Source organism: Dryas octopetala, chromosome 4, assembly GCF_963921425.1.
Source record: "Dryas octopetala chromosome 4, drDryOcto1.1, whole genome shotgun sequence".
Taxonomy (NCBI): domain Eukaryota; kingdom Viridiplantae; phylum Streptophyta; class Magnoliopsida; order Rosales; family Rosaceae; genus Dryas; species Dryas octopetala.
Genome location: NC_141369.1, coordinates 3,203,423 through 3,218,408, shown reverse-complemented (window position 1 = coordinate 3,218,408; position 14,986 = coordinate 3,203,423). Strand labels below are relative to the sequence as shown.

The following is a 14,986-nucleotide window of genomic DNA, read 5'->3' as shown; positions in this document are numbered from 1 at the left end:
TTCCCGCACCTTCTCTGTTCTCTCTCCTCCGAGCGCGGCTATCGCCAGCCCGTGTGGCGTCGTCTGGCAACGGTTGCCAGCAAGACCACCACCCTCAGCTTCGTCTTTCTCTCCTCTTCCTCCCTCTGTCATCACTCGCCCCGAATCAAGCCCAAACAGCCCAGATCGCCGCGACTACGATCGGTGGTGCTCGCCGGCGATCTGCCTTTTCCGGCGGAGTTGGAATGCCGAACCACCCAAGTCTTCTTCCTCTCGACGTCCTGAGCACGATGGTGTGCTCGGATTCTCCATCCGATCAGCCACGACAACAGATCGAAGCCACAAAGGCCGCGGATTCTCCGCCGGTGATCTACCTTTTTTGGCGGAGTTGGAATGCCAAACCACCCAAGCCTTCTTCGTCTCGACGTCCTGAGCACGATGGTGTGCTCGGATTCTCCATCCGGTCAGCCACAGCGGCAGATCGAAGCCACAAAGGCTGCGGCTTCTCCGTCGGCGATCTGCCTTTTCCGGCAGCCATTTCCGACAAGTCAGGTACCTATCTTCTTCACCTCGTTGTGCTCTTCAATTATATGTATTTGGATTGGTCCAATTGTTGAAGAAACAAAAAAACCCAAATCAAACCTCACGACCACTGCGGCTGCTCCGCCGCGAGTAGTGGCGATTAAAACCTTATTTTATTCATTTTTTAGTGCGTGAAAATTCAGTTTCTTGGATAGGGAACTTTAAGCCTACATTTATTGATTAAACAGTTTCAGTTCGTGAAACATAAGTTTTAAATGAATTTTGAATGAAATTATGGTTCTGAAATATGATGAATCAAATTTGCAGGTAGAAACAGATCGAGGCAGTGGCGACTGTCGTGTACTCGTCGCGCGTGAGGTGATTGGACGACGTTGTCTAGGTGTAATTGTTTTTTAATTAAGGTGTAATTGCATTTTAGTCAAGGTGTAATTGTTTCATCACTTGATTTAGTTTCAGTAAGTGAATTCATAACTGAATTCTTCAATTCAGTGTAACTGAATTTCTGAAATTCAGTTTCAGTGTAATTGAATTCTTGAAATTCAGTTTCAGTGTAACTGAATTCTTGAAATTCAGTTTTAGTGTAATGAAATTCAATTTCAGTGTTTGATTTTAGTTTTAGCGAAATATTGAGTTTTAGCAAAAACTTCAATTCTAGAAAAAAAAAAAAAAAAAAAAACAGTTTCACAAAAATTCAGTTACAGTGATGTCAACATGCGTCAGCACGTGTCAGCATGTGTCAGCGCGCGTCAGCATGCGTCAGAAGGGTAATTTAGGATTATAAGTTATAAGGGGTTTTGAAAGAGTTTCTAGATGGGTGAGGGTTTAGACAAATTTTTTAGGTGATTAGGGAGCTTAAAATTAGGCACTATTAAAAAAATAGGTCACTAATTAATAATTATATAAATAACACCTCAAATTTATTTATATTACAATTTTAAATCATGAATTAAATAAGTATTTAATAACTTGTACGGCAATTAAAAATATATATTAATATATAATAATAAAAATATGAATAGTTTAAAACATATTTTAAATAACATAAAAATTCAAATTCACCATCCAAATTTAAATTCAAACTCTAAAGACTTAAAAAGATCATCCAAATTTTACACATATATTGCCTAACTCATCTAAAAAACTTAAACATATTACAAGCAAAACATATATATTATTATCTAATATTACACATGGTACTGGACTACTGGCTGGGTAACCTATATATTAACTAATATTACACACTGTACTGGCTGTTGGGTAAAATATATATTATTAACTAATTGTTTATTGACTCTGTCCACACAAGCTGTTAATAATATAATATTATATTATATTACGAATTTACAATCAATTTGAACCAGTATACCACTTTCCAAGTTTCCAGATTAATCTCAACCAATATAGACTAAAACTGGGGATGCAGACACCCAAAGAGAAAACAGTAAAGGAAATGATATGTACAGAAATATCAAGAAAAGCAGCAAGCCCACAAGAAATGGATGATTACGAAATACGAACTGATCTGAAACAGAACTCGTCGGCGGTGCAGCGCATCCGATTTGGGTTTCTTGACTCTCTCCAATTTGGGTTTTCAAGATGAAGAACTGAAGAAGATGAAGTGGTTGAACAACAGAAGGATACCCGTGTCAAGAGCAAAGGATTCTCAACCATATCACTGTATCACAGCGAAATTTAATTTCGTCCAAATTTTGACGAAATTTCACAGAAACATACTTGCAGGGTGGTCGAAATTTCGGCCGTTCGGCGAAATTTTTTAAATTTCGCCGAAATATTAACGAAAATTAAGAGATATGTGATAAAATTTCGTCGAAATTTTCAAAATTTCACTCCTTGACTATACTTGTATACTAAAACTGAACAAAGGTGTTAACTGTAGCTTAAGAACAGTGTTTATGTTCACTAAAAAGACTTTTTTACCCTTCTATTTTTTTTATTTCAGTTGATTTCTATTGTAATTTGTGGGATGAGTTGGGCCCGTTTTGGTCATTCATCGTCTATTTATTTTTTGCCATTGCCTTTTCCCTTTTTTTACGGTTGTGCCATCTCTTTATTTTCCCTCACATGAATTTTTTTTTTTTTTTATCTGTTTGCCATCTTCAAATTGTTGGGTTTGGTGTGCCCTATTTGGTCATTCACCTTAACTTGCTTTTTGGATGACTTGCTCTCTCCTCAGTCCTCACTCTCTTTTCTCCCGACACTCTGTCTCTCTCCCTCGCCGTCACTATCTCCGGCGTGTGGGCGCGCGTCCGGAGGCATATGGGGGTGGTCTGTGGCCCATATTTTTCGTCTCTTCATCCTCTTTCTCCCCATACCCTTAGTTTTTCCCAGAACCCAGCCAACCCGAGAACCAAGTTCGGACCAATTTGGGTTCATCGGCGTTGACTCGCCGTTCTCAGCGGCGTCGTCAGGCCGGACCACCTGGGCTTCGTTCCCCTCGCCACGGGGAGTCTCTCTGTGCCACTCACTGTTAGGACCCTTATTGTTGAGATGGTTTATTTGTATTAGCTTAGTTGGGTTTATTTGTATTAGTTTAGAGTTGTATTTTTCCTAGTTAACGTGGCTGAGCTGATGTGGCTAATGTGGCTATATTACCTTTCTATATAAGGTGCAATAGGTCGGTTTGGAAGGCATTAATCAATACAAGTTTATTTTTCCTCTATTCTCTAGGTTTACAGTAGAGTTCTATTATTTGGTATCAGAGCAGTTCAAGATGGGACCGAAGAAACCCACGGGGGCGACGGAGTTGCCTCCCATGGAATTTGAGTTTGAGCTGCATAAGGAGCGTACGGCTGCTCAAATTGAAGAAATTCGGGGCCTATTTAGCTCTCTGCAGGTAGATCTCAAGCGAGATTTAATGGAGGAACTCCGACAGATGTTGGGCCCTTTGGTGACGGCGGCAACGACGTCATCGTCGGCCAACTCCGCTGCACCGCCATTGGTCACCTCTACACTTCTGTCCACCCAAATCTCTGTTCCTGATTCACAACCCCTTTTGGTTCCTCCTCCTCCGCTAACCACCATACTCGCACCGTCATCCTTGCCCACAAATGAGATTTCCTTACCATCAGTACCACCGTCCTCCACATCTCCAATGATTATCAATGGGTACATCTTTCCTCCCCCTGTTTCTTCTACAACTTTCCCTCAAGCTATTTTTCCTCCCTCCTCCCAAACACAACCCATTAATTATCCCTTTATACCTTCACACTCTACTGTTCCTTCCCTTTCCCTACCTAATTCCAATTCCATTTCACCATCACTGCACTCCCAACAATCTTTGCCCACTTCCTACCCCGTTTCTCATCCGTTACCTCTTTACCACACTCAAACTCACAATCAACCTTCTTCCCAACCACAAAATTACCCACCTATTCCATCTTATTTGGCCCAACCTTTGCTTCCGTCACCTCCTACGTTTCCCCACTATGGCCCCCCCTTTCCGATTGGTCACGACCCATGTCAACCAACGATGCGTCATGTGCGTCTTGAGTTGGATCGTTTCTCAGGTGACGAACCCATGGAGTGGCTGACTCGGGTAGAACAATATTTTGAGTATTATCAGGTCCCGGATAATCGGAAGGTGACAATCGCTGCTATGCATTTTGTGGGTGATGCAGCAGCATGGTGGAGGTGGTATCAGTCTCGGTACCCCAAAGATTGGGGCATTTTTGCTGATTTGTTGCTGAAACGATTTGGAGTTCATGATGTATTGGATTTCAACACTGCTTTGACTAAGTTGACCCAAACTGCCTCGGTCAAGGAATTTCAATCCGCTTTCACTAAGTTGGCTTGTCGTGCCCCTGATTGGACTGAAGAACAATTGATTGGTTGTTTTATTGGTGGTCTCCATGAAGAGTTAGGAAGGGATGTGCGTTCTTTTCGGCCACGCTCGCTTATGGCTGCTTATGAGTTAGCCTTGATTCATGAAGGCAAATACTTAGGTCGTCGGACTCAATCCACTCGTACTCCATCTGGCCCGATGGGACAGCCTTTTAAGTTGCTCACTGGACCCAACCAAGCTTCTCGTGTGGCTTTACCGGCACCTTCCTTTTCTACAAAACATCATGTTTCAGCCGCAAGTCATACCAAGCCCTTTTCCTCCAATTCTTCGATACCATTTAAACGTCTTTCTCCAGCTGAACTGCAAGCGCGACGTGAAAAGGGCGTCTGCTTTAACTGTGAAGAACCGTATCAGCCTGGACATCGCTGCAAGAAATCACAGTTATTTATGATAGAGGGGGAAGATGTTTCTGTTGGGTCTCTAAGTGTTGAAGAAATCGACAATGACATCTTGATGACAGACGCTCCAGAGGAGCCATTGGTTACCCTGTACGCGTTGACCGGTACATCTCATCCTGAGACTATGCGCCTCTGTGGGTTCATTGGGAAGCGTCGCGTTCATGTTTTTGTGGATCCAGGTTCTACCCACAACTTTATTCACCCATCTGTTATTAAACATTTTGGTTGCACCTTGAATACTGTTAATTCCTTAAAGGTTTTAGTAGCTAGTGGATCTTATATGTGTACTAAAGGGCACCTCCCCAGCATAGCTATGAATTTGCAGGGATACAAGTTTGAGGCGGAGTATTATGTCCTGCCAGTCACTGGTTGTGAGGTTATTCTCGGGGCACAATGGTTGAAAACGTTGGGTAATATTATTTGGAATTTTGAGGTCATGACAATGCAATTCACTAAAGGTGGTACTACTTATTCACTGCAAGGGCTAGTATCTTCCGATGTTTCCTTGGTAGGCTGTCATTTGATGAGCCGTTTGATTGCTCAGGAGAGGCATGCCTTTCTAGCTCAACTTGAAATGCCGCCATCCTCGGAGTCTAGCACTGACACTATCCACCCACTTATTCAGCAGCTCCTCGACTCATGTCCTGAAGTCTTTCACACACCCACCACCTTACCACCTTCAAGAGACCATGATCACAAAATCCCATTGGTTCCAGGCACTGCTCCGATAAATGTTAGGCCCTACAGATATCCACATTTTCAAAAGAGTGAAATTGAAAAAATAGTCAAAGAGATGCTGGAAGGAGGGATCATTCGCCCAAGTCTCAGTCCGTACTCTTCTCCTGTTTTATTGGTTAAAAAAAAAGATGGGTCATGGAGGCTTTGTGTTGACTATAGAGCTCTGAATGGTGCTACAATCAAAGACAAATTCCCTATTCCCATTATAGATGAGCTCTTAGATGAGCTGCATGGTGCAACTGTTTTTTCAAAGCTGGATTTACGTTCCGGCTATCATCAAATTCGCATGAACAGTGAAGACATCGCCAAAACAGCTTTTAGAACCCACGATGGCCACTATGAATTCTTGGTTATGCCGTTTGGATTAACTAACGCTCCAGCTACCTTTCAAGCTCTCATGAATGATATTTTTCGTGATCATTTGCGACATTTTATACTAGTATTCTTTGATGATATTCTGGTGTATAGTCCAACTTTAGCCGCCCACCTGCAACACTTAAAAATTGTTATGGCTATTCTTCAGCAGCATCAGTTAAAGGTTAAGATGTCAAAATGTCTTTTTGGGACTTCGTCTGTGGAATATCTTGGTCATGTGATTTCTGATCAGGGGGTAGCAGTTGACCCTTCTAAGATAGAAGCTATTCGCAGTTGGCCCAAACCTACCACGATCAAGGGATTACGGGGATTTCTAGGCCTCACTGGCTACTATCGGAAGTTTGTACGCCATTATGGACTGATTGCTCGTGCTCTTACAGATATGTTAAAAAAAGATGGGTTTCATTGGTCTCCAGAGGCAGAAGAAGCATTTGAAAAATTGAAGTTAGCCTTAACCACCACTCCTGTTCTTGCTCTCCCAAATTTCTCTCAAGAATTTACAGTGGAATGTGATGCTTCTGGCGTTGGTATAGGTGCAGTACTTTCACAAAACGGGCATCCCATCGCTTTTCTTAGCAAGGCTTTGGCTCCACGACACCTGGCTTTGTCTGTTTACGATCGTGAAATGTTGGCGGTTGTGTATGCTGTTCAAAAGTGGAGACCTTATCTATTGGGCCAGCACTTTACAATTTTGACGGATCATCGGACAATCCAACACTTTCTTGATCAGAGGATTACCACTCCGGCTCAGCAAAGATGGTTGCTTAAATTGTTGGGCTACAATTACACTGTTAAGTATAGGGCAGGGAAGCAAAATCAAGTGCCAGATGCTCTCTCTCGCAAATCTGAACTATTGGCTCTCATGGGCCTTTCTACTCCTATTTTTGATGGCATCAGTGAAATTCAAAGGGCATGTCTTATGGACTCTGAGGCTCAAACAATTCTTAAAGGCCTGCATGAGGGTACTGCAGTAAAAAAAGGTTTCTCAACAAGGGGTGATGCTCTTTTGTATAAGGATCGATTATTTGTGCCTCGTACTACAGCATGGAGGGAAAAACTTTTAGCTGAGTTTCATGCTTCACCTATTGGGGGTCACTCAGGGTTTCTACGCACTTACAAACGTCTTTCTAAGAACTTTTTATGGCCTGGAATTAAAAAGGATGTCAAGCTCTTTGTCTCTGAATGCGATGTCTGCCAGCGCCAAAATTATGAGGCTCTCAACCCTCCGGGGCTTCTTCAGCCATTGTCAATACCTGAAGATGCCTGGCGTGATATATCCATGGATTTTGTGGAGGGTCTTCCTGTCTCCAGTGGCAAGAATGTTATCCTTGTTGTGGTTGACCGCTTTACTAAGTATGCCCATTTTATCCCACTCTCTCATCCTTATTCTGCCAAGCTCGTGGTGGACTTATTTATCAAGGAAGTCTTTCGTTTACATGGAATGCCTCGATCTATTGTGAGTGATAGAGACCCAACATTTCTGAGTTCTTTTTGGAGAGAGTTCTTTCAGCTGCAAGGTACTAATCTTTGTCGTAGCACTGCATATCACCCTCAATCAGATGGTCAAACTGAAGTTGTGAATCGCACTCTGGAACATTACTTACGCTGCTTTGTGGGAGACCAACCTTCTACTTGGGTGTCATGGATTCCTTGGGCTGAGTGGTGGTACAACACTACATATCATGCTTCCACAAAGATGTCACCCTTCGAGGCTTTGTATGGATACTCTCCACCTACAATCCAAACTTATCTGCCAGGGACTACAAATATTCATCATGTTGATGTGGGACTTCAAAATAGAGATTCTTTGTTACAAACATTGAAAGCTAACTTAAAGCTAGCTCAATCCCGCATGAAGTTGTATGCTGACAAAAGGCGCACAGAACGGTCATTTGAGATAGGAGATTGGGTGTACTTGAAGTTGCAAGCTTACAAGCAGCATTCTCTCAAGAATCATCGCAATTACAAACTGGCTCCAAAATATTTTGGCCCTTTTCAAGTTATGGCTAAAGTTGGTTCTGTTGCTTATCGATTGGCTTTACCCCCGACTTCTAAAATTCACCCTGTATTTCATGTCTCACTCCTTAAGGCTAAGGTTGGTAATGCTGCAGTTATCGCTTCTACTCTACCTTCTTTGGACGACCCAAGCACTCCCCGCTGGATCCCTGAGAAGTTGCTGCAAAGAGGAATTTTCAAGCGTCGCAGTCATGCTGTCACACGTTGGTTAATACAATGGGCAGGCCTTCCTCCAGAAGAAGCAACTTGGGAAGATGCAGACTCCTTTCAGGCTCGGTTTCCAGATTTTGTGGCCTGAGGTCAGGCCTTATGTTTAGGGGGTGGCACTTGTTAGGACCCTTATTGTTGAGATGGTTTATTTGTATTAGCTTAGTTGGGTTTATTTGTATTAGTTTAGAGTTGTATTTTTCCTAGTTAACGTGGCTGAGCTGATGTGGCTAATGTGGCTATATTACCTTTCTATATAAGGTGCAATAGGTCGGTTTGGAAGGCATTAATCAATACAAGTTTATTTTTCCTCTATTCTCTAGGTTTACAGTAGAGTTCTATTACTCACTTGCGCCGACGATGCTTCACGACAGAGGATCGAGCCTCCAAAGGCCGGCGCAGCGGCTTAGCAAGCCTAAACAAGGTACCAGATGACCTTTCAGCTGACCATACATGGAAAATGAATATGCTCGACGTATTCCCAAGCTTTTTATTTTTATTTTTTTGGTCGAAACTGAATTCATTAAGCCCAGAGGCAAAGGCAGAGGAGGGAAGAAACCCAGTCCAAAGCCAAATACAGGAGAAAAAGAACAATAAAACAGAAGAAGTAGATTTTCTGAAGTCTAGCTTATAATTAGGTAATCATTCATCTCATGATGTGTTTCAACATATTTAAGTTATGTAATGTGTTTGGTAATTTTTTTCCTATTTGATTTATGTTTCATTTTAATTTGTTTCTTTCTCATGACTCTTTTTATTTTTTTCATTTTAATTCAATATTTGAGATCAATGACAAGAGTCGCTTGCTAGAGTAGAGTAACATATGCCTCTAAATTGGTAATTTACTATCATTTTTGTCTTTTTCCTTTTTAATTTTACATTATTGTCTCTGAGACTAAAGTTTCAGTTTTGAATTTATTTTACTGATTTTTCACGTGTGTCCTGGGCTTCTAGGCTATGGATCATTTAATTTGGTCAATTTTGCGGACAAATCATGGGATTTTACATTGGTTAGTTTTGCGGACAGAGGCAAGAATCCATGCGATTTTTATTTTCTTCATTGTGCTTTTGTTTGATTTTTTTTGTTCCTTTTCTTCACATGGCCTTGGATTCCATACTCCAAAGTTATGCATCTGTTTTGGCAACAATTAATTAATGTTGAATAATTATAAACAACTGCTGCAATTGCATTGAGGAAACACAACTTAAAAAGACAAAAAGAATTAAAAGTAGAGAAAATGAGAATCTAAATTATTTTACTTGAGTGTGTCGCCTTATAAGACACTTGATGGCCGAGGCCACATAATAAAGCTCACAGGAATTCAAAGGGACTCAGACAGTAAGAATGAAGGAATGTTAACGTACACATAATTGCAGTCAACCTTGAGTTTGAAGGTGATAGAGCATATATATCATGTTGATGGGTTTCAAACAAAACCAAATTCAAGGCACACATAGATGGATAGAAAGATGCACGCTTGGTGATTATGATAATGGACTGTAGATATCACCAGATAAAGTACTGATATAACTATTTCAATGGTGATCATTTTAGTCAATGGTGACTATTTTCTTCATTGTGCTTTTGTTTGATTTTAGTACTTATATAACTTTTTGTATTGATTTTTTTCCCATTTTTTTAATGGGTTTGGGTGGTTCGTGGTGCTATTTCTTCTGCTGGTGGCTTCATCTAACATAAGAATTCTCGGGTTCTTCAATATTGCTCGAGCAAGTGCTATCCTCTGCTTTTGACCCCCTGATAGCTGCACTCCTCTTTCTCCACAGTGAGTGTCATATCCATCTTTCATTGAACTGCATAAATAATGAATACAGATTGGTTGATAAGTACCATTATTCTTTACTGTTTATTTTATTTTCAAAAGTTTGAATAAGATGGTACCTTAATGACTCAAACAAATTATTTCCCAAAACAAATGGGCCCTTAAATGTATAACCATATCCTGAGTATTAAAGGTTGCATGTGAACAAAAATCCAAGGTTTATAGAGAAGATGTCTTAATTTCAAAAATCTTTGTTACCAAAACCTTTAACTTTCTAGAGCATGATTAGATGAGGGAACTAATAATATAATTAAACAAGAGATTTATGTAGAAAGTGATCTGTAGCAATATAACAGCAGGTTATGCATGCCATTAACACATGATCTGCTACATTAGCAGTAGATTATGATGTTATTATATATATGTGACCTCCAATTTGTGTGTGTGTGTGTGAGAGAGAGAGAGAGAGAGAGGAGCTCACCAACAACATCAACGATAGTTTTTCCATTGGAAAACCTTCCAGTAGTATTTGTCATTAAGGCCAAAGTGTCTATGAATAGTACACTTCTGCTGCCACTGCCTTCTTTATTTCTGGTTGGATTCCTACCTTCCCCAGTCAAAGAGGTGCATTTACCATATTCAAACCTTAAAGTGAAGATTTTCAAGTTAACCACCTCTATTGCCATTTGCCAAAGGCCCAAACAGTAAAGCTCTAAATGCTTCCTTTTGAGTTTTCAGAATCTGTATGTGTCAATATCCAAACAGTAAAAGTTGTTTTAAAATTTAGGCATCAAATTTTTATAGTTTTGTTGTTCATAATCTAAAGTTTCATTGTTTCATTGATTCATAAGAGTGACAATAGGCTCTAAGAAACTATATTTCTAGGGAAAAAAAGGGCTCTTGGACATTTTTATTCATAGCTTTAAATGCTGCAATAGCTTATTGAATTCTAACGTACTCAATGACATTAACGAATTTAATCCCTCATAATCAAGACTCTTTCCAGTGGATGTTGGCATTGGCAGCTCGAGACCAGTATTCCTTGACAAGCTGCCCAAAGAGTGACCCTTCTTTATTCATCAGCTTAATTGGCTCATCATACTCTACTAATTTCTCAGTCAATGTAATTTGGAAAATCAACAACTAACATCACATGAATAAGACAACACAATTTTTGGTTCAAGAGCTTTGGGATATAATGCTTACCATCACTAATAGCAAGCACCTTTGTGCAGTCCATTACTGTTGGTATTCTATGGGCCACTGTTATTACAGTGCAGTCTGCAAATTTTGTTCTTATAGTTTTCTGGAGAATAGAGTCTGTTGCATTGTCCATTGATTTTGTCAAATGAAAATTTTGTATATTTAGAATATGGATGATTGGGGGAGAGTAAATCATTTCTTTAATTTGATTGATAACAAAAATTGGTGGTCCTATTGCAGCACTACCAGAAGCCTGTAATTAACTACTATTTTTCTACATTGACTTCAATTTATGGAAAGTTGGCATTATATTACCTTATAAATTCATGAGCATTGGCAAGAATTGTTGCCTTTGTTACTTCAGATTCCCTAGCATTCTTTTTACCATATAGGATGTTCACGAATTGTTTCTGCAAAAAGTGTAGGCTCTTGACTCACTACTGCAATATTTGAAGGCCCTGACATTCTAAACTGACTCACTAATGGTGTCTTTTCCAAATGTGTTCTCCATTGGAATAACCAACTTTGCACTCCTAACAAAAAAATGTATGCATTGTAGGTGATGTTCTTCTGGTTTTGCAACGGTCATCTTCGAGGTGTTTGATCAGTCACCTTTAAGCTGTTTGATTACTGCTTTGTGTCCTGTTAGGCAACAGGTCAGTTTGTATTAAATACATTTTAAACATGTTATATTTAGTTTTTTCCAATTTAGAGATATAATTACAATATACATATGAATGGTTTTTGTTAATTTGTTTGTGTATAAGGATGGTCTTTTGAACTCGGCACTAGATTTAAATGAGGTTTCTTATGAATTTCATGTTAATTAAGAATTATAGCTGTGATGATTCAGATCCTTAGTAATGAAGCATCAACTCTGCCTTTGCTTTTGCTTTTTAGTTTTCACTGCATGTTATGATACAGAGCATGTAGCAATTAGTTCTGTTGTAAGAAGTTGTCTAAATGAAAGAACTGCAGCTGAAATCAATAAATAAAGACTTTTTTTTTAATATTTTCTTTTTCTTTGTTTCTGGAGCATAAAGACTTGGTTTTCATAATAGATAAATCAATTTTGAACCTTATTCAAGTAATTACCTCAAAAGAAATTTCACATTTTTCCCTCAAGTTTAAACGATAAATGAGTTTTTTATGAACCATGTAATATTATTCTTATGAATTCCTACCATTTCTCATGCTCCTTATACACTAACAAGTCATGTTTCTAAAATTTGCAGCGAAGCACAAACAAAACCCCTTGCAGAAGGCCGACAGCCAACAAGAGCAACAGCCACCTGTCCAACAAAGCAATGAAGAAAAGAATACCCATGTACAAGATACAAAAATAGATGAACAGCGGAGCAACACTCAAGAAGAGACCCCCAAAGCCAATTAAGCTGCCTCCAACCACCCATCCATAACCTTTTTGAACAATGAGCAGTTGAATACTGCAAATCTTCTGATTACTGTAAAGTTTTTGGTAATGCAGCTTTTGTAAATTAAACTTGGTAAACAAACAATCATGTCAATGCTTCCAACCATATTTAGATTTCCATGTGTATGTAAAAAAGTATTATCCTTTCACTAAATAAACAATCATGCCTTAAATAAACATTTTATAAATCTTCTAAACATTTTATAACATTTTGGAACCCGCGGCGGCATCGCGCGGGCTCCATTTCTAGTAATAACTTAAATAGCATATTATTGGATTGTATTTCCCAAAATCAAAGGCAAACACAATTTTATTACCGCACCGTATAGACATAGTAGATAATGAATACTAGTATTATCGGATCGCAGTACAAATCGATCGCGGTTTTTCTTCTTTTGGGGCGTCCTGGAAGCAATTGATGCAAGTGTAAAGGCCATCTTCCATGGTGTAGGTTATCTGCTGGCCGTTAGAGTACTTAAGAGTGTCGCACTGAGAATAGGAGAAGGGAATGTCGCATGAAGCCTTTTTCGCTACGAGACTGACCTTCACCTTAGACCTTGGGGGCACATTAACCTTGTGCGGATACTCCACTAAATGTGTGGATTCCTGAGTATGTCCCCACTGGTATTCTCCGGTGAACTCGGTCGAAATTTTGATCTTTTCTTCTGCGCAGTTGTCTTCGATGAGTGGAACGCCGGCTTTGATGTTGGTTTTGATGTTGGTTTTGATGCCCGAGTACTTCAATGAATTAATGCTGGCATTCCAAGTCTTGTTATTTTTCTTCGTATACGCAAGCTTCACCTCTACAGTTTTGGGTTTTTGGGTCTTGTTAACGGCATATCCGCTGGCAAGGGTGAACTCGCTGATCTGGTCGTAGATCCTGGCTTCCTTGATGTGATAATTGACATCATAGACGTTCCTTGACGAAACAAGCTCTTCCACCTGAAGGTGTGCCTTCCTGGAAATGGTGGGGACGGCGGCATTGAGACAGCTTGTCTTGTTGCCTTGGGTGAGTCTGCTGCAGAAATTGTTGTTACCCAAGTTGCGGAGAGCGACCACATCGTTGCTAACTTTTATTGGCCAAAACAAGGTGTCGTCGGAGGTGGTGGTGGTGTCTTCATCATCCGAGTCAGACCAGATCCAATTAGTGCCTTCTGGGCTGCTGCACCGCCGCCAGAATTTGCCCAAGTGATCAGACTTTATGCGGACGCTTCCATTGCCAGTGATGAAGACCTGGTTCCCCACAGTTGGATCTCCAATATTGGGAGTAGTACTGGATGCAAACTGAAGATATGGGTGTCCCTCGATCGAGCGAGCGCTGAGGTAGTTGCCATTATCGTCCTTGAACGCCACGTGTTTGGGCAATATCAACAGCAATTCCCAATTGATGATTGTGCAGAGAGCACAATTGTCGTTATCGGGCGATCTTGTTCCCCCGAATAAGCAGGAATCGAACGGATTGTCTTCGCCTAATTCCCAGAAGCCTACATAGTGGTTGAGCTGGACGTGGCGAAATCGGACGTGCCAGAGGTAGACAGGCTCGAACAACGTACATGACCATTTGGATCTGTCTTCCTCTGGTTCGTCAGCTGCGGCACCAATCCAATTGTGGTGGTCCGTCCACCTTCTCCAGTACTTGTTGTTGTAACAGCATCTTATGTTCACCAGTCCCTTCCCACACTTTGCCGTCTGCACTTCGTGCTTTGCGTACGGGCTCAAAAACTCCTCTCCGGAGAATTGGAGAAGCCCATGTACCTCCACGTCTTCCTTTATGAAGCGCAAGTATTTGTTGTTATAGTTTGATTTGATCACCACAAACCTCGGCAATCCCATAGTTTTCTCGCCCCCTCTGCAAGATGTCTAACGTCTCATCTAGTTGAATTGAACGAAAGAAAAATCTCAAGGATTCCAATTAATGGCTACCACATTTCCAGAAAACGTGTAGGACCCATTACATTTTTTTTTTTTTGTACATTGTGGGGCACACTGCACGGAGTGCATTGAATATTTTTCCCCTACAGAGTTGTCCATTGAACATGCCCAATGGAGCATCTCTCCTGCCTTCCTCTCTCTCGTTCTCTTCAACACCGGCCACCACCCAACACACCCCAACACCACCCAGGCAGCCATGAATGCTCTTGCAGCCACCAACCGTAACTTTTGCCATGCAGCTCGCATTCTTGGGCGGGATTCTAAGCTTGAGAAAAGCCTTTAGATTCCCTTCAGAGAAATCAAAGTAATTGTCATTTGCTCATTCTATAAATTATTCTTTGATTTTCCTTCATTGTTTTTTTTTTTTTTTTTTTTTCTGTTGGGTTTTTATGCGTTTGATTTTGCAGATTGAGTGTACTATTCCAAAAGACGATGGCGCTCTGGTTTCCTATGTTGGATTTAGAATCCAACATGACAATGCTCGTGGGCCAATGAAAGGAGGAACTCGTTGACAGTGACC

The 14,986-nt window shown here is 40.6% G+C and overlaps 2 protein-coding genes and 1 long non-coding RNA gene across 6 annotated transcripts; 2 read left to right on the top strand and 1 right to left on the bottom strand.

The window, feature by feature from the left end:
* The first annotated feature begins 269 nt into the window (after window positions 1–269).
* On the top strand, window positions 270–8,209 carry LOC147286211 (uncharacterized). Its single transcript, XM_086240706.1, has 2 exons — window positions 270–531; window positions 3,243–8,209. The coding sequence occupies exons 1-2, from the start codon at window positions 270–272 to the stop codon at window positions 8,207–8,209; spliced, it is 5,229 nt and encodes a 1,742-aa protein (XP_086096832.1).
* A 482-nt stretch (window positions 8,210–8,691) lies between these two features.
* On the top strand, window positions 8,692–12,692 carry LOC147286210 (uncharacterized). Of its 4 annotated transcripts, XR_015121994.1 has the most exons (5): window positions 8,917–8,955; window positions 9,073–9,128; window positions 9,819–9,902; window positions 11,662–11,758; window positions 12,338–12,692. It is a non-coding gene; the product is annotated as an uncharacterized LOC147286210 (long non-coding RNA). The 4 variants fall into 4 exon arrangements; XR_015121992.1 differs by lacking the exons at window positions 8,917–8,955; window positions 9,073–9,128 and adding an exon at window positions 8,692–8,756; XR_015121993.1 differs by having other exon boundaries at window positions 8,828–9,128.
* Window positions 12,693–12,888: 196 nt separating this feature from the next.
* Window positions 12,889–14,367, bottom strand: LOC147286209 (uncharacterized). Its single transcript, XM_086240705.1, has one exon. The coding sequence runs from the start codon at window positions 14,365–14,367 to the stop codon at window positions 12,889–12,891; it is 1,479 nt and encodes a 492-aa protein (XP_086096831.1).
* Between the last annotated feature and the right edge of the window lie 619 nt (window positions 14,368–14,986).

Excerpts from the sequence above, each read along its gene's own strand:
- LOC147286211 (XM_086240706.1), top strand. The coding sequence starts at position 270 with ATGGTGTGCTCGGATTCTCCATCCGATCAGCCACGACAACAGATCGAA. Across the intron at positions 532-3,242 it reads AGCCATTTCCGACAAGTCAG|AGCAGTTCAAGATGGGACCG; the intron begins GTACCTATCTTC and ends ATTTGGTATCAG.
- LOC147286209 (XM_086240705.1), bottom strand. The coding sequence starts at position 14,367 with ATGGGATTGCCGAGGTTTGTGGTGATCAAATCAAACTATAACAACAAA.